This window comes from Vulpes lagopus, chromosome 15 (genome assembly GCF_018345385.1).
Source record: "Vulpes lagopus strain Blue_001 chromosome 15, ASM1834538v1, whole genome shotgun sequence".
NCBI lineage: Eukaryota > Metazoa > Chordata > Mammalia > Carnivora > Canidae > Vulpes > Vulpes lagopus.
In genome coordinates this window covers 48,880,940-48,902,597 of record NC_054838.1, presented here as the reverse complement: position 1 = coordinate 48,902,597, position 21,658 = coordinate 48,880,940, and the positions used below count along the sequence as shown (strand labels likewise).

Below are 21,658 nucleotides of genomic sequence, written 5' to 3'. Positions count from 1 at the left end.
TGCTAGATCATTTAAAAGCTCTGCTAAAAAGATTCTGCCTATTAACATAAAAATGAGACTTCAGAAATGTTTGTATTACTCTGCCCATTAGGGTCACCTATGATTTCAATAACAGAAAACACAGAATACTGATACCATATTACAAAACCCGATCTATTCAGAGGAGCCAGACAGAGCCCATTAGCCAAATTTCTTGTCATAAATTATCCTTTCTTCATTAAAAAAAATAGATAAGATACCTGTGACATGACAATTTTGTTAGAAAGGATGACTAATAAATAAAATTCAAGCCATGTTAAAAATACAAACTCATGGGTTACCAAAATAAACAAAATGCAACAAATTTGCTCACATTTAAGTTTGGCATGGAAAGGCAATGAATACAGCAGACCACTTAGAGTAATACTTCCAAAGGAACATATTTTTGCAGATTCCCTAAAGTATAGCCAATAAACAGCTGACATTTTATTATACCAAATTCCTCTCAACTACATGCTTTACAATTTTCAAGTATTTTTCAGCAGAAATTAAAGAGAAATCATATTATCATTTTTTTTGGACCTTTCACTTTAGAATGTTCCTACCTTGATCTAATAAATGGATTTCATTACCATAAAATAAGGGTGGCAAAGATGGTGATCCCCAATTTAAAGTAGAGAAAACAGCCTCAAAGAAAGCTAAGGGCTCACTCAATGGTCAGGATCCATGCCCCAGGTTGGTTTAACTGATGCCCAGTCTCACCAGATAGTAATTCTCATTTCATGATCTCTGAGTTTCAAGCTTTCTCCTTTTAAGGCTCATTTACCTGCCACAATCAATATTTGTTACCTCAAAGACTGCAAGATCCTATTTTCGTAAGATCCTATTTTCACAGGACATTCACTTTCATCTAATAGTTTACAAAACATTACAAGAGAAATCAAGCTCACCATAGGTTCTGTGCTAAAACCCTTACCAGAAACATGTTCTCAACATCCTTAAAACCTAAAACTGTTGTCCAGGAGAACCCTTATAGTTATTAATACTAGTTATATTTTAACAAAATGGCAGGTATAATTAATTTGTCCATGAAAACAGTGTGTTTATCACAAGCAAACAAAACAGCCCAAACCTGGTTATGTATATTTTATGACAGCCTCAATATGCTATTTTTAAAAGAATGAAAAGAGAAATGTGTTCAAAGATAACTGGATAAAAGAGAGAGCAAATTAAATAGCCAGAAACTGGAAAATGGGAAAGCAAGTTGGAAAAAGATATGAAGGCTATAAATTAAGAAAACCACTCTCAAATTATTTACAGAGAATTGTTATAATGGGTTTGAAGGAAGTATAGTTGAAAGAGTGGACTACAAAGAACATATTTATCTGAGTTTGTACCTCACCAACTCTCAGTGACTGGCTGGAATTTGAGAGCATATGGCCTCACACCATACTCTCCCTGCCCCCCAACACCCCAGGCTGGAAAATAGTGATTACCTCTGGAATCACCGCTGTCAAAGCTCTGCTAGAGGGGCAACGAGTTGGACCCCTCTCCCACATCTCCCTCTAAGTTCTCATTACTCCACTACAGGATTGGGGCTGGCTGGGGCGGGGGGGGGGGGTGTCTCTAATATCACCACCCTAGTGCATTTACACACAGTATTTCTTTTTGGTAGATTTTCCACAGGCACGTTTTTTCCTCATATAATGACAAAAGCACGTATACAATTCTGTCTCTTGCTTTTCTGTAATTCAGATTTCTATCATAAGACTTATGTTTAATTGACTAGATAAGTAGTCACTGTTAAAATCTACAAAACTAGTTATTTCTAATTATTTTCTATTATAAGTAAATTTTAATTATTTACATAGGTCAGGACCTATTTCCAAACTGAACGCAGTACCACAACAAACTCATAGAGGTGCTGTTGGTTATTAAACATTGAAATGCCTGCCATCGCTGTCAGGAGAAATGGGTTACAATGTGTTACTCAACTAATGAGGATTTACCCCTGACCTGCAGGGAGGTTTGTGTTGCTGAACAAACTCCACATGGTTATAGAAGGAATGAAAGGGCACAGATGCTGGATAGGAAACCATATTACCTGCTATGGAAAAAGTACCATGATTGGGATTGCTGTATCAGTGGGTATGAACCCTTTAAGGTCCTCGACTTATCACCAATTTGCAATTCTATCAGCAGCATAATGAAAGTAAGAGTCTTAGTACACCCTAATTAGCAAGAGGCGTTAAAAAAAATCTTTTAGGTAAGTTAATAGATAAAAATAGATACCTTACTCTATATTCATTTACATTTCTCTGACTCCTGGTAGAGGTTAACAGCTGTATTTACCCTTGGCTATTCAACTGCCCTATGTCTAGTGTTCACTTATCTAATGATGTCCTGTCTTCTTCTCCCATTTACCTTACAAATACTAGCCCCTAGGTTATGAATATTCATCACCAACATATATCCATTGAGAAAAGGTTCTCACTGCACAATATGAACACCTACATTCAAGAGGAAGGATGAAGTGAAGGAACTGTGGAAGATGAAGAAAGAGTTGGAAAATTGATGCAAAGAATGGTAAGAAAATCTATATGGCTGCACAAACGCCCAGGGAGAAGCTTCAAGAAGCAAGGGTAACAGTCCAGTAAAAAAGATGACCAAACTATCTGAAATTTTAGAGTATCTCAGGGTTAAATTTTCACAAAGTCAACACACCATGTATTTAACAGTTACCTGTCTATAAATGTGTGCCTGACAAGAGTACTAAACATAAAGAGAGAGACACGGACCACAGTTCAGGGGAACCGGGGATACGAGTCTGTGCTCACGTATAATTCAAGGGGGCTGGTGCAAGGGAGGTAACAGAACAACTGGTCAGAAAGAGCCTCCCCAAAATCCGAAGGGGCTAGTTTCTCCTCTCAGACTAACTAAGTAAGCAATTCCCTTAAAAAATATTGGTTGGCTCAAAGGTTAAGCACCTGCCTTTGGCTCAGGGCATGATCCCGGGGTCCTGGGATCCAGTCCCACACTGGGCTCCCTGCATGGAGCCTGCTCCTCCCTCTACCTGTGTCTCTCTTCTCTCTCTGTGTGTTTCATGAATAAATAAAATCTTTTTAAAAAATTAAAAATACAATGTTTATAAAATATGAAGAGATTGTAATGCCAAAGGACTAATAATTGGGACCTGAAAAAAAAAACATGGAAGAACTAATAAACTGTCCTCGCTAAGAAAAGAAGCAATCTAAAATGCACAAGCCTGAAGATGTTTCAAAAATAGTTGTTTCGACTTCCCATTAAATTCCAGCAGATGCAGCAGCTGCCAAAGTATGTTGAGATTCACCAAACTTCATGTCACACCATATATGCTATAGGCTTCATTTCAGAATAACTGATGAATGTAGATTTTAGGCAGGGAAATTTCTTTAAAAGATGAGTCTTGTTAGATCACATAGTTGGTACATGATCCAATTTCCTTTTGGTGAACTGTAGTAAAGTGCAGATGTTTCTTTACTAAAAATGGAACCCACTCTGGCTTTACTTACATTTCACATGTAGACTACCTTAAATTACTTACACATAAGTATCACCTTCAATCAGAGCATTTTTAGTCATAAATATGGTAACAGGAAAAAAATAATTCAAGAAAAATATTTGAAAGACTGGTATACATTTACATATATTATGTAATACATATGTATTATGTATTATGTATAATATATGTATTATGTATTATGATTAGTATAGTATATGTACTATGTATATGTATATGTATTATGTATATGTATAGTATACATATGTATTATGTATATGTATTATGATAGTGTTTATATTTAATATTTGTATTATGTATTATGTATAGTATATGTATATGTATTATGTATTATGTATATGTATTGTGTATATGTATTATGATTAGTATAGTATATGTATTATGTATTATAATAGCATATGTATTATGTATTATGATTAGTAGTATATGTATATGCATTATGTATTATGTATTAGTATATGTATTATATGTATTATGTATATGTATTATGTATATAGTATATGTATATGTATATGTATGTATATGTATTATGTATATGTATTATGATTGTGTTTCTATTTTTAAGTGTATTCATGTAGACATGAAAGGTCAAATAAAAATAAAATCAAGTTCATCATCATGAAAGGCATAGAGAATGTTTCCAATTTTTAGTATTTTTAATATTGACTTCCTTCAAAATACACTGTGATCTTAATAGCAACCATTTGCTGATTTGTACGCACCAGGTAAAATGTTATGTACAGCTTACAAGGAGTGTGAAACCCTCATGAAAAGTAGGTATTATTATTATTATTATTATTATCCCCACTGTAAAAATGAGGAAACCAGAGTTAAAGAAAGATAGTGACTAACTGGGGCCACTTAGAGAGAGGGAGAGAGAGAGAGAGAGAGAGTGTGAGTGTGTGTGTGTGTGTGTGTGTGTGTGCCTGAGGTGCAGTGGGCGATCATGAAATGTTTCCTGAATAGATCTGAATCAGTGAAGAACGGATATTCACACTCCCATATGAGATCCCTATGCTGTGTTGACTGCTATAATGGAGATATGCACAAGTTAACCTGGGTAACAGAGAAAGGTTACCTGAGAAAATAAAAGGTCCACATGGGGGACGCCTGGGTGGCTCAGTGGTTGAGCATCTGCCTTTGGCCCAGGGCGTGATCCTGGAGTCCCAGGATCAAGTCCCATGTCGGGCTCCCTGCATGGAGCCTGCTTTTCCCTCTGCCTGTGTCTCTGCCTCTCTATCTCTCATGAATAAATAAATAAAATCTTTTAAAAAAATAAATAAAAAATAAAAGGTTCACATGGTACGTATTAATAAGTCTTAGCACCAAGCAGTAACAACACACACACCACACGGTATCAGCAGCATGCCCTCAATAAATGCAAACTCAGAAGAGCTAGACCTCTGTTCTGTACTTCCAAGGCCTACTAACAGTATCTGACATATATCAAGTGCTATTAATATGCTGAGTGAATACGTAAGTCAATGTTCCATTCTTTCTTTCTTCTTCACATCTCTCCTGGCCCATCACACTGCGTACCTTGCATTCTCTCCTGATTTTCTCCTCTCCACTTATCTTGCTACTCTTTGCACATATGTAAAAAACTGCTTTTGCCTAGATTTACATTATGAGATTTTTAAATACTTATCCATGTATAAGAAAATTAAAAGAACACGAAAACATTTCCTTCTTAAATATCCACCAAGTGATTCTATTTTCTCCAACAAATATAAAGGCCATATCTGAATTTGCTATGGGAAATTATAATTTTGCTTTAAATATCCATTTCACTTTCAAACTGCTATTATAAGGAATGTAATTCAAATGTCTATAAACCTACTAAGTTTCTATTTATTAAGGTGAGTTCCAACACAGAGTTATCTTATGACTCAACAATTCCATGCCTAGGGATATATCCAGGAGAATGAAAACATATGTCCACAGAAGACAGGCACATGAATGTTTGCAGCTTATTCATAATAACAATAATAATAATATGGAAATACCAAAATGTCCTTCCACAAATAAATAGATAAACAAAAGGTGTGGTATATCCATACAATTGAATATTTGGCAATAAAAAGGAATAAAATGCCAATACATACTAAAACATGGATGAACCTTAGAAACATGCTAAGTGAAATAAGTCACTCACAAAAGGCCACAGATTGCGTCATTCTATTTACACAAAAAAGGTTCAGAAAGGGCAAATCTATAGAAACAGAAAGTGTATTAATAATAGCAGCCAGGAACTAAGGAAGAAAGAGAATGGAGTATGAGATTTCTTTTAAGACTAATTTTAGAATAGTTTCACTATTCTAAAGTTAGTGATTCCAAACACATAAAGGATTCATACTACTTAATAGCCGAAAACAAACTATCTGATTAAAAAATGGGCAAAGGGGATCCCTGGGTGGCGCAGCGGTTTGGCGCCTGCCTTTGGCTCAGGGCGCGATCCTGGAGACCCAGGATCGAGTCCCACGTCGGGCTCCCGGTGCATGGAGCCTGCTTCTCCCTCTGCCTGTGTCTCTGCCTCTCTCTCTCTATCTCTCTGTGACTATCATAAATAAATAAAAATTTTAAAAAAATGGGCAAGGGACCTGAACAGACAGTTTTCCAAAGAAGACATACAGATGGCCAACAGACACTGAAAAGGTGCTCAACATCTTATCATCAGGGAAATGCAAATCAAAACCACGATGAGGTATATCACCTCACATCTATTAAAATGGCTGTCATCAAAAAGACAAGAGATAAGTGTCAGCAAAGATATGGAGAAAATGGAACCCTTCTTCACTGTTGGTAGGAATATAAATTAGTTCAGCCACTATGGAAAACAGTATGGAGGTTCCTCAAAAAAATTAAAAATATAACTACTCTATGATCCAGCAATCCCATCTCTGGATATATATCCAAAGAAAATAAAAATAGAATATTGAAGAGATATCTGTACTAGCATATCCATTCATAATAGCCAAGATATGGAAACAAGCTAAGCGTCCACCAAAAAATGAATGAATAAAAAAGATGTAGTGTGTATATATATATATATATATATATATGTACACAATGGAATATTATTCAGCTATGAGAAAGAAGGAAATTTTGTCATTAGGACAACATGGATGGACTGTGAGGGCATTATGCTAAGAATAAGCCAGAGAGAGAGATAAATACTGTATGGTATCGCTTGTATGTAGAATCAAAATCAAAAGCAAAGCATAGAAAGAGAAGATTAGTAGCTTCCAGGGTCTGGGAGTAGGAAAAACAGGGAGAGGTTGGTAAGGATAACAAACTTCCAGCTATAAGATGAATTAGGCAAAAGGATCTCACTCAAAACAGTGACTACAGTCAATAATACTGTATCGTATGGTTGAACTTTGCTAAGAGAGTCGAACTCAAATGTTCTCACCAAAAAATGATAAATATGTGATAAGTATGTGAGGCGATGGATTGATGTGTTCATTAACTAGCTGGCTGGAATCCATTCACGATGTATACAGATATGAAATCACTATGATACATTTTTTAGTATCTCACAATTTCACTTGTCAAGTATATCCAATACAGTAGAAAAAAAAAGTTTTAACATAATTAGTGACTGTGGTTACACAACTCAGCACATGAAAAAAACACTGAATTAAACTTTTAAAAGGATGAACTTTATGGCAATAAACCATACCTCAAAAATGAATAATTATATATAATAAATATTATATAACAAATGTATAATATACCTCAATAATTAAAGGCATTTTTTAAAAAGTCATTCCTACACAATTAAAATCAACACTTTGAAATGGCACCACAAAGTAACATATGCAATACTTTGTTACAAATAGAAACAACATAAGTCATTTGTACATTTGCACTTTTTTAGCAATGTGCTGTATTTGAGATACTACATATTATTGTAACTACTTTAAGAGAAACTTCATTCTTTAATACAAACGTCAACTCCTTGAATAAACCTGTTCTAGTCAATCTCATTCTGGTAATCTACATAACATGTAAAGGCTTTTTCCCTAAAATACTTGTCTTCACATACAAAGTTTCAGAATTGGTTCCAATATTAAGTAGTTAGTGACAACTTTTGGATTTATACATTTCCAAACATTAGTTTTACACAACTTCCTAAAAGTCTGGTCACTTAATGGACTGAGGAAAAATGTATCATGTGTCCAAGCTCCAGAACCCAAAGATTTGATAGCAACTCTTATGAAGCTAACTTTCTAGGGAGAAAAACAGGCAAATAATTACAATAAAAAGTGTTGAACATCTTTTTTTTTTTTACAAAATTGGAAAATCTCAGATATGGAAACATCCCTAAAAAGCTAACTAAGCTATTCCACAGAAACAATGGCTCACTCTCTCTGCAAGCCATATTCAAGATAACAAGCAACGATACACGGTCTAGAGGTCTTGTACCAGCATTAAATACTGGTGCATTTGTCCAATTAATGTAAAGATTTTGCTTAGAAAAGCCACCTCACATCCTTTTTTTGAATAAGATGTGGTGATGGTTGTTGTTTATAACAATGGTTTAATTTCACTACCTCGTCTCAACATTAGCAAGGAATAAAATAGATGAGAAAACTAACATTTAATACCAAGTACCACATACTGTGCTAGACACTTTGTACATTATCTTATTTTATCCTGAAAATGCATATGAAATAAGTATTACTCCCATATTACAGACAAAGAAAACCACAAAAGAAGCCAAGTAACTTGCTTACAGCCATATAGCTAATAAGTGTCCGAACTAGAATTGAAAAGCATTGCTCAGATTCTAAAGCCCAGTCTCTCTACTATACGAGATTGACTGCTGTTACTGTTAAATCTTCAATGAACCTACTTAACATTAAAATATTCGAATATTAAAGATTAAACATTATTAGCACTGTACATGCATGAATGATGACACTAAGCTAAACTCAAGAAAAGCCCCCTCTCTGTTTCTTTTAGCCATATTTAATGTTCAGATTACTTGCATAAATTGCTATCAGCTTGAGTTAACATACATTCTGACAGAAGTGCAGAACACAGTCTCAGAAAAGAAAATAGTAAGTCTAAATGCAATCTTAGGACTTAAAGAAGGAAGAGTGTCTTGCAACCAATACCCTGGTTCTAAATCCTTGTTTCTTCTTCTTTCAGCCCCTCTCATCAGTGGGTGTCACAAAATATCACACTCTACCAGCTGTGAATATTCATAGAGCTCTAATTTCCATCAGAGCTGTCTGAGGAATCAAGGAAATAATGGGAGGAAAAGGACATGCACCCAAATGAGTTTAATTAAACCTGGCAAACCTAAAGGATGCTATTCTCACTCACTAGCTGCTAGTCCTTGTTCAGGATTATTAAGAATCTATATTTTCTTTAACCCCTGAGGTTGTTTTTTTCCAGCCCTTGCTGCACTTTGCAAGCTGTCCCAAAGTCTAGACTTCCTATTCCTTGCTCCCTACTTCCCCCAGCTTCAGGGCGGAGCTCCCCTTAAAGTCATAGATCCAGTAAGAAACATCTTTTTTGGCTGTTCTTTTAAATGATGTGTTTTGTCCTTGTGGCACCACCCAAATATCCTCTCCTGGTGACTCTGACACCAGTTGAATAATACCACCTTTCCTTAATCAACTAGCTAACAGGCTCAATTCAATTTTCTCACTGGGCCAACTGAATCTTCCTCTTCAATTCTTAATGAAATAAGTCTTTCCCATAATTCCCTGCTCCACGACCCTCCAGCAATGCCCTACCAATCTCATCATTTTCTTTTCTCACCAATAACCAATAGGATGATCTTATCTCAAACATAATTAAAATTATAAAACATCTTTGCAGCATAAGAAACACCTAGGAAAGTGTTTTTCTAAGCCACTACCTGTCTTCCATACAGAAACCAATGTGGAAAAAAAAAAGTCTGTCATATGAATCAGCCTGTTTTATTTTGTGAAATCGCCTAGCTATCTATTTCTGAGAAGTGCAAATTGTGACCATCATTTAAATAACTTCTATAGACCACTGACCTAAGCCATCATAAATAAAGCACCAGTAGAAACTTCCATAAAGTCTCAGCATCTGTATTGCCTGTTTGTAATCCCTGAATGCCAACCTAACACTTTCTTGGTTGCCAGATCATAGTAAATATTTGTTTAAAAGAAAAAAGCTAAGCCAAAACCATGCCACATCTTATAATTTTCTACCAAATAGATTTCATTGGTGAGACAAACAAGTTCATGCTTTAACATTCAATTAAAGCATTTCTACTTTAAAAATCTCATTCCTACAGAATATGATAGTAATGTTGACAAGAACATGTCAAATGTAGTTTTGGAAAAAAAACTTAAATTATGAGGATCAAAATGATCCTGCCTAAAGCAAATGAAAATAATGTTACATTTTTAAATTATGCACTCTTTCCATGGCCCACACAAAAATCCTACAAGAAATTGGGGTGCCTCGGTGGCTTAAAGTTGGTTAAGGGTCTTACTTTGGATTTCAGCTCAGGTCATGATCTCAGGGATGTGAGATTGAGCCCCATGTTGGGCTCCAAGTTACGTATAGAGCGTGCTTAAGATTCTCTCCTTCTCCCTCTGTACCTCCTCCTCAAAAAGAATCCTATAAGAAATATAGAGCAGACATTATTTCCATTTTTGATGAAAAAAATAGGTTTTGAGTAAAGTGGCTTGTACCAATGCCGTTAGTAGCAGCACCAGGACTAGAATAAAGTTCTAACTCCTGTTGCTGTCGATTGCCCCCTGGATGACCCAGTCCTAAAAATCAATATGCCCAGGCCTGAGCAGTTACAATGAAGTATGTGGGAAACAATATTAAAAATCAAGTTTGCAGTCCTCATTCCATGGCTCATTCACCCTAATATTCAAAAATCTCCTCCAAATACTCTTCTTAGTAAACTGGTTGATGTTTAGCAATTACCGAGCATCCACAGTGTAGTCAGAACTGAACAGAATATAGAGATCCTTGGCACCCAGACGTTTATATCTGAAAAAGTACAGTGTCATAGACAAACAGGGAATATACCATGTGACTGCAGAGCCATGAACTGGAGCGACATAGCTACAAGCCAGTGAAGATTTTGGATTGGCAACACCAGAAGCCAGAGAAGGCCGGAAAAATCCTCCATTAGAGCCATCAAAGAGTACAGCCCTACTGACACCTTGATTTTGGACTTCCGGCCTCCAGACTATGAGAGAATCAATGTCTGTTAGATTAAGCTAAGAAAAAAAAAATGTTATTCCAAAAATACTGCCAGAAAAAAATCTAATTTAGGATATCTTGGGATATGAAATTACAGGACTAACCAAATTTCCTAACCTGAGTAGAATGAAAAACTAGAGTTTAAAAACTGGAGAAGGAAACAGGAAGAGTTAGGAGGACTCAGATGTCCCTTTAGGAGACAATCAGGTGGATGAGGCTATAAGTAAAAACACAAGGAGAAGGAAGCACTCGGTTTTGACACCCAGTGTGAGGTGCCCGAAGCACATCCACGTGGTGATAAGCTGCTGACAATCAGATCTAGAGCTCAGGAAAATGCGGTGAGGGCTGGAGCCTGGGGAGACATGTCATTGCACATGGAAAGCAAACAGTAAAAGGGCTAAGAAGGAATCTTTGTGTACTATCAACATTTAAGAGAAGGACAGAGGAAATCAACTGAAAAAGGAAGAGAAATTCAGCAACATCACATACTAAGAAAAAATGTGCAATTATGGAGCTGCAGAAGGAACAATGGTTAGAAAGGGTCAACCCAAGGAAAACCAGGATTGACAAGCAGTCAACACAAGCATCTAAAAGTCCTCTTTTCACCTCCCATGTTGACATCATTTTTTCACAAGTACGCAGCTTTCCTACATCTTCAGCTTTCCTCCAAATAGTGAGCCCCTAAAAAGCCACCCCCTATTATCTCTTATGTTGACACTTTTTAATGGCAACCATCTCCCTCTAATTTTCCACGACCAACTTTTACAACAGTTGGAAGGCTAGTTTCTTATTCTTTGATTCTCTAGTGTCACACAATAACTTTTTCATAGAAGATACACAAAGCCTGACACAAATTCCAAAACCACAATATTTAAATACTTTTCCCAACCAATTTTAAGTTGTTTCTCCTTGTTTACCTCTCTCATCACCACCACCACCATTCCCCCACAATCCCCATTTTTGGGCCACATCTTCCATTCAGACATTGTGAGGAATAAGGAAATTAAATAAATGAAGAAGAAAAAATTCTCACCAAGCTAAAGTAAAATCTATTTACACAGCTTCCATTTGGAAAGGGATAATATACATACTACTCATTTCTATTAGCAGCTTATCACTCTCCTCCACACATAAACACATACCAGTTTTCTAAATTAAGTCACCATTTTTACTGTGTACTACCGAGAAAACTGAAGCTGGGTCTTTCATCCGGATAAGCTTCAATACATATTTACGCACAAGGGAATACTATTTGGCATGGCTTTCATAAACTAGCAGGCATTATGGCTTCTCAGATTTGCATAAGGGTTACCGAAGTTCTACCACTGAGAAGTATGTCTGACTTCTAAAAGAAATGGCTCATAATGTGTCTACACACTTTTTCCCAGTGTAAAGCCAAGGTTCAGAGAGTACTATTAACATAGCAAGGTTACAGACATGCAGCATCTTTCCCAATTTTTTTTTTCATACCATCTGATACTGAGAACCAACCCAGGATGATTTCCATCCTTCACAAAACACAAAACATTCCCCACTATACCTAATATTCACCCAAATCAGATATACCAACAACATACAAAATGTCATGTTTGGGCATTTTAAAAATGCTATTATGAATGGAAACTTTTATCACAGAACTTAAAAAGGGAACTGAAAGGTCTCTAATAATTAATATAAAATAATCTAGAAAGACTTCAATAGTCTTATTTTAGCTTTTTCCCACCAGGTTCCATGCAAAAATTACAATTAAAAGAATTACCCTCAAATGGAAGATTAAAAATCCTAGGAAAATTAGCACTTATTTTTCTCATTTATGCATGCGTACCTCTGTAAGAAAGGGAAAAGGCTGAAAAAACTGGCAGATTATAACTACTGTAGTGACCTTACTCCTCCACAGTTCACTTTTTCTGAAGCAAATCACAGTCCTCGCAGAGTAATAAACGCATGTGTTTTGCCAGAACACTTTCTTCACTGCTATAACTAGTTTCTTGGTGGTGATAAAATAGGAATACCGCAGATATGAACTATGACATATTCTGATTAACCAAACATCCCAGTTAGATGTAATCATACAGAGAAGGACCCACATTATCAGAAATATCTAGCCCAAAGTTGAAGTTCACCTGGCCAAAGACAGAACTATTAATGTAATTACATCTGTAATGGCTGTTCTGTTTTCATCCTGCCCCTTTTTCTTTGCTTTCAAAGGCCATTAAGACTAACAAATACTGGATAATGTCTACACTTATACAAAATTCAGCCATAAGAACACAGACTAAGGCAGCTACACAAGATGAAGCACAGATTCCTGCATTAGACAGCCAAGTGCTTAGCAAATGGTTTTAATTTTCAGGATGAAGGTCAGCAAGAAGCAGGTAGCAAGTCCTTGGTGGATGAGGCCATATCCACTAGGAATACACTATAAGGATTATTAGATGCGGGCACAGGTTCAGCAGGCTGGCAGACAAGGGAAGGCTAACAGAAATGCCAGCTGAAACTGGTGGGTGGCAGGTGAAGCTATGGAGGGGCTGGCAACTGCCTAGGAGGGTGACATGAGTGAAAACTACACAGCACGGATGGCTGGGGCCAGAAGAGGTGGCAATCACAGCTCGGGCAAGAAACAATGTTCATGAAAAAGATTCAAGACAAAAGAAATCCCCTTTCCTTCACCCTTCTTACTAAGTAGGCTTATATATATATATACCAAGTATGGCTTAATGATATGAATTTTTTAAACTAATATTTCTCTTTATAAATCTAAATAAGAGATTTGCCATTCTCTAGGTATCCATCAAAACTGCACTCACACCAAAGTAATACTGAATGTTAAGCTGTACTATTTTTCCTTATAGTCTGAGTAATGCTTACACATCATCAACACAATGAACACTGTACTCGAATAATTCAAAGGATGTTTGTTAAAGCAACTTTTCAGTTACTTAAAACCTTAGTAGTTACCTGAGTTTTCTTCACTGTCAGAGTACCTGGATCGTAACCGTCAAAGATAGCAGCGTAAAAGAGTGGTTACTGCTAACTCATTCCCTGGCCTCTAACAGGACAGCCCCTCAATTACTACCAGCTGAAAAAGGAAATCCAATGGAAATAAAGACAGTGTAAAAGGGTACCCATTAAGCTCATGTGGGGGAAAAAAAAAAAAAAAAAAAAAAAAAACTCATGTGGGGAATCAGAAGAGAAATAAATGGAAGTAATCCGCGAGCCCATATTACTTCCATTTTCCGTAAGTGCCAAGGCTGCCATTTAAAGTGTAACTGCTTTTGCTTGCACCATCTCTGAAGCAGAACCTGAAAGCCGCAATCCTAACCTACCAGTTCCTAACATTTATTACAGTTCATTTGAAAGATGGCAGTTACTTCTGCTCATTTAACTCTAATTCTAATGACTTAAGAACCAAATGAATGGCTGAAGTAATTACACATCCATACCTTTGATTAGAATGCCCAGCTAAACACGCAAAACAACCTTAGTGGAATAAGAAAGAAGCAGGGAAGTAGCTCTTGCAAGGCAAATATAAGAATCTGCAATGAGTTCCATCTAAACTAAATAAAACCCAGATGCAAATTTAAATACCAAAAACGGCCTAAAACAATCGTAATTTTCACTACAAGCTGAAGAATGGCCAAATAAATAGCACAGTAACTACAGAAAATGTCAAACTTCTTAAACTTGTCTTTTTCCTTTTATTTAATTCCTTCCTGCATCACCAAAAACTTCAGCAGTAAAATGGGCCTAGAACATACACACGAAATACAGACTGGCTTAAAGTGGAAAAACAAGTGAAACCAGGCTAAAGTGCATTTAAGAAACACAGCAAACAGAAGGCAGGGATCCCTCATCCTGTTTACAATATCTCAACGTAGCCTTTGCATTTCAGGGTTTCTCTGACTCTATGTAAACAACAACTTAATCACCAAATCACAAGTTTACCATGGCAGTGTACTTCGAACTGATATCTGGGAACGCTGAGGGTAGCAGACACAACAAACAGTGTGCTTCCCTCTTGCTGAATGTCCTAAATTCTTAACTATCTGGAACAACCAACCTCTACCACTCAAATAGGTACCCTTCTTATTTGTGTCATGGGTCACTAGTCCAGAGGCAATATGACCAATACATAAATAAATAAATAAATAAATAACCTGTGATAAAGGGAAGGCCATCTTCTGGGCAGGCAGTTTTAAAGAACTGCTGTTTCAACTGGGAAAAGCAAAGAGAAAATGAATCATCAACACACAAGATATGATTCAACAGTCTTTATATGAGAGGAAATTTCCTTTCAGTAGAATCATCATCATCCATTAGATTAACTAAATATAGTTGACAAGTTTTTTATTGGTTTTACAGTATTATTTGTATTTAATTCATAAACTGATTTGTTTTTAAGATTGTATGAACAAGCACAAGAAGTAGTTCATACTTATATAGATATAACTACTACAATAAATAATTCAATCTAAAAAAATAAAAAAATAAAAAAAAATAAATAAATAATTCAATCTATATTAGAGTCCACTTTTTTTCCCTCTAGAAGCCTAGACATACAAGTTTGAGAAACATTATTCTAAATGCAAAGATAGTGGGCCAATTCCACCTTAAGGCAATGAGAGAAAGCACTAGTAAGAAGAAGTTTGTTTTGTTTCTTAAATTATTTGTTTTGTTTCTTAAATTCCACATAAGTGAAATTATATCTTTGTCTTTCTCTGACTGACCTATTTCACTCAGCAAAATATGCTGTAGCTCCATCCATGTTCTTGCAAATGGCAAGACTTCACTCTTTTTCTTTTTTTATGGCTAAATAATATTCCATTGTGTATATACACCATATCCACACCTCCCTCCCACCCCTAGAAAAAGAGATAGAACAAGAGACAAACCAGGAAACAGACTCTGTAGAGAACAAAATGATGGTTACCAGGGGAAAGATGAGTGGGAAGAATGGGTGAAATGGTGATGAGGATTACTGACTGCACTTATCATGATGAGCACTGAGTCACTAACAGAATTACTGAATCGCTACATTGTACACCTGAAGCTAACACCGTATGTTAACTATACTTGAATCAAAATTAAAAACCAAAAGAAAGAAAGAAAGACCCCAAGATGCCATAGGCACGGTGGAAGAAAAAAATGTTGATATGCTCTCCCTACCTAATAATTCAATTAAATAATTGTAATTTATTTCTATTCCTTTTTTCTCTTTTCTGTTTCTTGGGAGGAGGGAAGTCTATTCCTTTTTTTTTTTTTTTTTTAAGATTTTACTTATTTATTTGAGAAAGATAGCAGGCAGACAAGCGGAGGGAGAGGGAGAAGCATGAGCAGGGAGCCCCAAGAAGGCTCTATCCCAGGACCCCAGCAAAGGCAGACAACAGATGCTTAATGGAATGAGCCACCCGCGGAGCCACCCAAGGAAGTCTAATCCTTGCGAGAACAAAGCTTTATTTAAATATTCAAAATTATAAAGAAAAGAGAAAGTAAAGGGAGAATTATATGAGAAAGCCATTCTGAGGTGTTTCTTTGAATATGATCTGTAAGAAAAGAAAATCAATAAGCAGAAACAGCATATGACTTCACAACTCAAATTTTAAGGGCACCCGCTAAAGTAATAAACTTCAAAAAATAACATTTGATGAAAAAGGGGGAAGATTTTGAGTCATAGCATGAACTAAAATCCAATTCTCCAGTTATCAAATATTCTCAAATACCACTCACCAAATGTCTATACAGCACATAACAAGACGAAAAAATAATCCTAGTGGTAAGATTTTTATAGATCTTCTCTCATTTTATAGAAAAGATAGGACCCAGAGAGATTAAGATATTTTCCAATTATCACACAGCATTTGACAGCACCAGAATTTAAATTCAGGTCTATGTCAATCCACTTAATGAACTGTCATCCGTTTTCTCAGACTGGATGTGCAATAATTCATTTAGAAAATGTTATGTATCTTATATATGTCATTTAAAATTGAAATCATCTAGTCAAGGTTTTCCTTTATAAGGACCCTTCCAAATACTCTACTAAGAAGAAACTATTAACTTTAAAAATAGAACTGCCAGTTATTTTACCAGCAAAAATGGGTTTATCCAGGAATAACAGGGAATTGCAATCCTGGACAAGCAAGCTACCACAAAACCATAGGTAAGTGCAAAAAATAAAGAGCAATGTTATTTTATGGAGAAGGAAGAGGAAGTTGAGAGGGGTTGTTTTGAATAAGTCCACTAGAGAAAAGCAAGAGTTCAGAATGATGATGGTTTCTCCTCAGATGAGTTGCAGGGGTAACTGATTTCCTGTAGGAAATGCAATGCACGTCTTTCCCTTTGGGGTCTGTATTTGATGCCTGTCTCCTGTTGAGATTCTTCTGAGAGGTCTACTACTGACAGTACTTCCTGTAATTGACATTGAGTGGTACCACCAGCCTCTCCTAAAATGCCTAGCCCTCCATCAGTGTGGTTTCCCTTTATTAATTCTCACAATACCTACATCCTGAAGCAAAAATCAAAGATTATATGTGACCCTATTGAAACAGTTATGCATGTATTAGCCAAGAATGCATGCCAAAATTCCCACCAGAAAAGCTATGAACTAGGATGGAAATAATACAAGATGCTTAGAAATGCATGATGACTGTCAATTAGGAAGGCTATATTAAGAAACCATTCATTATTAATGAAAATAACAGCAAAGTGCTAAAAATAAAACTAAACTGGATAATGAATACCCTTACTGAAACAGTAAGTGCAGAGAATGGAAAGGCATAGCTTAAAGTTAGGGAAGGTGAATGCTTCGTTAGGCAGAAAAGAGTAACAAGGGACAGAACTGGGGAAACAGAGGCTTCCTGGTGGATCTGGGATAGAACTCAGAGCAGGCTTCAGAGTCCTTCAGGCACACTCTTATCCTAGCTAAGCAACGTCAGAGAGCCGGCCCTTAACCATTTGCAGCCTAGCCTCACTGCATCCTCCCCAAGGGAAATAAGGTGGCTTGGGTGGGAAAACACCAGTGCCATCATGTGACTTCAAGAGTTCCTCTGCTCCAAATCTTTATTTGGCAGCTGATGCTGGAATTCTTTCAACAAAGAATAATACATTTTCCTTCCATAATGAGGTAGATAATAATCAATCATCAGTTAAAATAATGCACTCTCATCACAAACCTAAGAATCCTAGAAAGACGTCAGGTTGTATATTTAAGAGCATAAGACTAAATTATTGAGACAAGCCCTGGATGTTCAAGGAACTTACACTCTCAAGATTTCTTCATTTTATATACAGAAAAACAAACTTATCAGGATGGGAATCACTTGATTTTTGCAAGGCTAGATTCAAAAATAATAAAGTACATCATCTCACTAGTTAAATCAGTTGCATTTTAGGGATTTAACATAGCTTACGGAAGTGTTTTCAACTTCTGAAACACTAAAATTGATCTCCCCAGCAGAGTGAGGAGAAAACGTCACTTGTAGACCACCTGGCAGCTCCACAAGACACAGCTTGGCATTTAGCCCTCAGAGATGGGGGAACGCTTTTGGAAGAGGCTGAAATCCAAAGAGCCCAGTCCTGAGACCTCAACCAGGATTTACAAACCGGAAAGAAGGAGAATTCACATTTGTGTATGCACAGAATGGAAAGAACTGTATATAAATTATTTTTTTCACAAGTCAGTAAAGTAGGGGCAGCCTGGGTGGTTCAGGGGTTTAGCGCCGCCTTCGGCCCAGATCGTGGTTCTGAAGACCCGGGACTGAGGCCCACGTCAGGCTCCCTGCATGGAGCCTGCTTCTCCCTCTGCCTGTGTCTCTGCCTCTCTCTCTCTCTCTCTCTCTCTCTCTCTCTGTGTGTGTCTCTCATGAATAAATAAATGAATTTTTAAAAACCAGTAAAGTACTAACCTCAAATTCAGAAATTAAGTGAATGTAAAACATTTTCTTCATCCTGATTATGTAACAAAAGTAAGAATTAAATGTCTTAGCGTTGGCGAAGGTTAAAAAAGGATTTGGGAGCACAGCACACTTAATTTCAAGACATTTTGATAGGCTCCATCCTTACCATTAATACACACTTGAAAATACAGGCCAGATGACAGCACACGCATCCCCAGCACGCTGCTGCTGACCTTCCAACTGGTGCACTCGGTGTGGCTGTCCTACACTTGCCCTGGGGATTCCTGGATGCTCAAGGCTCTCCAACTAATGAAAACACCTGCATCACGCAGCCATCAGAGGCCAGAGTCTGGGGCTTCATTTCAGTAGCTGAAACCTGCAGAAGCCTCCAGCAGGTTGCAAATAGGTCATGGGAAAGGTAAGGAGTCCGGCCTCATCAGTTAGTTCACTGCATTTTTTTTAAAGAGAAACTGGAGCTTCTTTCATCACTAAGCCTGTCTCTCCCTAGGTCTTCGTAGTTGAGAGTGGGGGTCCAGCAGATTCGGGGGGGAAACGTCCGTAGGGGCAGCCTTCGCTCAGGCATCGGACATCCCAGTTGGCCTTGGGCCACTGGACCCTCTGGCCCAGGGGCGCGGCCGGCGTCAGGGTCACAGCGCAGGGCCGCAGCCGGGACGCCCGAGACCTGCGAGGGGTCACATGCGCCGGGGCCGCGCCGCCCTGCATCGGCCCGGCAGGCGGCGAGACGGCGAACAGGCGGTTCACACAGCCGTGGGCGACCCGCCGGGCACGCGGGGCCCTGGTCGCTTCCCTGGAGCATCGCTGAGCACAGCAGCTCTAGTCCCCCTCGCCCAAGCTCCTGACTCCCCCTCACGGACTTGTTCAAAACAGTGTCGGAAGCGAGCGCAACAGTCACACGCGGGCCGGCCGAGGGGACCCACAGTCTCCCACGGTCTCCGGGAGCGCCGGGGGAGAGACGACCGCGGCGAGGGCCGGGGTGCTCCGCCGCGTCCGGCCGGGCCCTCCTCGAGGGCTGCGGGGGGGGGGGGAGGGGTCCGCGCCCGCCCGCCGCCAGCAGGGGAGCTCTTCCGCCGCCGTCCGGGCCGCTCAGACAAAAGAGGCCCGAGGCTCACCCCGCCCCCGCCCCTCCGCGCCCCCGCCGCGCCCCGGGCCCCCCGCCCCTCCGCGCCCCCGCCGCGCCCCGGGCCCCCCGCCCCTCCGCGCCCCCGCCGCGCCCCCGCCCCGCCCCGACCCCCGCCGCGCCCCCGCCCCGCCCCGACCCCCGCGCCCCCCCCGCGCCCCGCACGCCCCGCGCACTCACTCCGCAGCGCCCCGATGAGCAGGGAGCCGTCCTTGATGAGCTCCTTGATGAACTTGTTGGTCCGCTCCAGCTCGATCTCGTGGCACTGCAGGCGCTCCCTGAAGTCCGGGCTGTCCAGGTACGAGTCGCTGAACTCCAGGGTCGGCAGCCCCATGGCCCCGGCGGGGGGCGGGGGGTCGGCGGGGCTCGGCGGGGGCTCGGCGGGGGCCGGGCCGGGGCCCTGGGGCGCGGCGGGCGGGCGGGCGGGCGGCGCTCAGTCCCGCGCTCCCGCGGCGGGGGGCCGGGGCGCGGGTCGGCTCGGGCCGCGGGCCGCAGGGCGCATGGTCGCCGCCCCCGAGGCGGCGGGGTCCGGGTCGGGCTCGGCCGCAGCACCGCGCAGTCCCGCGCCGGCGCTTCCGGCACCTCCACCTCCGCCCCGGGACGGCAGTCGGCGCGCCGAGCCGCTCGGCCGGGCCGGGCCGGGCCGGGAAGCCCTCCCCCTGGGCGGGCCCTTCTCCGGGAGCTCGCGCGGCGGCCGGGCCGGCCGGGGACCCTCCTCCCCCCGCCCCGCCCCGCCCCGCCCGGCCCCGCCCCGCCCCGCCCCGCCCCTCGTCCCGGGCACCCTCCTCCCGCAGGCACCCCCGCCCCGGCCGGGCCCCAGGGGCGCTCCCCCCGAGGCACCCTCCCGCCACCTCCTCCGCCCCCGGCTCCGACTGGCCCCGGCCCCTCCGGGTCTCCAGCCCCAGCGCGGCCCCGTGCCCGCCCCCTCCCCCGCGCGGCCCGCGGTCGTCGGAGCAGGAACCTGCGCGAGGGCAGACGCTACTCTGCAGCGTTAGTTTAGCTTCTACTTCACGCTTCCGCCGAACGCACATCAGTTCCGGACGGAAGAGTCTCCCGGCTCCGTCCCCGCCGCTCCCTCCCCCCGCCCAGCAGTCACACCTGCACCGGGAGGTGAGAGCTCTGGGGCCCCGGGCGCCGCGGGGGAGCGCCCGCCTGTGGCCCAGGAGTCCCTGGCACTGAGCCCCACATCCCCGCGGGGAGCTTCTCCCCCTGCCTCTGCCCCCCCCCCCGGGTCTCTCATGAGTAAATAAATAAAATCTTTTTAAAAAGAAAAGCTTTCACAGGCCGTGGGATGTTTGTTGCTTTTCCAAATTGCAAGGATACTGGGAAAATTTCAAGGCATCCCCATCCCCCTAAATACACACCTGGGACTTGGGTGTTCCCACCCAGAAGAATACCCAGATCGCAAGACTGTACATTTGACTGGCACCTGGAGAGAATCATCCAACAAGCGTAAGCATCTCCAAACTGTTGAAGTTGGCTGCAGTTCCAAATGAATAGTTGGTTCCTACCGAGGGTCAGTCACCCCTCCCCTGACAGAGGGTCACCTAATAAATTTCCGTTCTTTCCAAACCCTGACAGCAAAAGAAAGCGCTGCCCTACATCTATTCCTGCCACCTTCTATAGTGTTTCTGAGCGCTCACTTCAGCAGCACATATACTAAAATACAGTATTTCTGAGAATTCAGTTATTTTTCTTAAGGATCTGCTTTTAATTTGTGTTTTCATTACTTTGTCCATTTGAACCATCTGTTAAAAAAAAAGTCTTCTACAGATCATGGGAAAAAATTCCATTAATGTGCTTTACATTTTTCCCAATTAAGTTTCAGAGACTGTCAAGACTTTCAATTTCAAAAAGATTTTTTAAAGAACCACA

General features: G+C 40.4%; 1 protein-coding gene across 4 annotated transcripts in view; it reads right to left on the bottom strand.

The window, feature by feature from the left end:
* The window catches only part of ARHGAP42 (Rho GTPase activating protein 42), a 287,887-nt gene extending 267,391 nt beyond the window's left edge, over positions 1 to 20,496 (bottom strand). For all 4 annotated transcript variants that reach the window (XM_041730578.1, XM_041730579.1, XM_041730580.1 and 1 more), the window contains exon 1: positions 19,964 to 20,496. In XM_041730578.1, coding sequence (XP_041586512.1) covers positions 19,964 to 20,117 — 154 coding nt within the window. In that variant the 5' untranslated portion in view covers positions 20,118 to 20,496. The remainder of the gene's footprint in view (positions 1 to 19,963) is intronic.
* Positions 20,497 to 21,658: the final 1,162 nt, after the last annotated feature.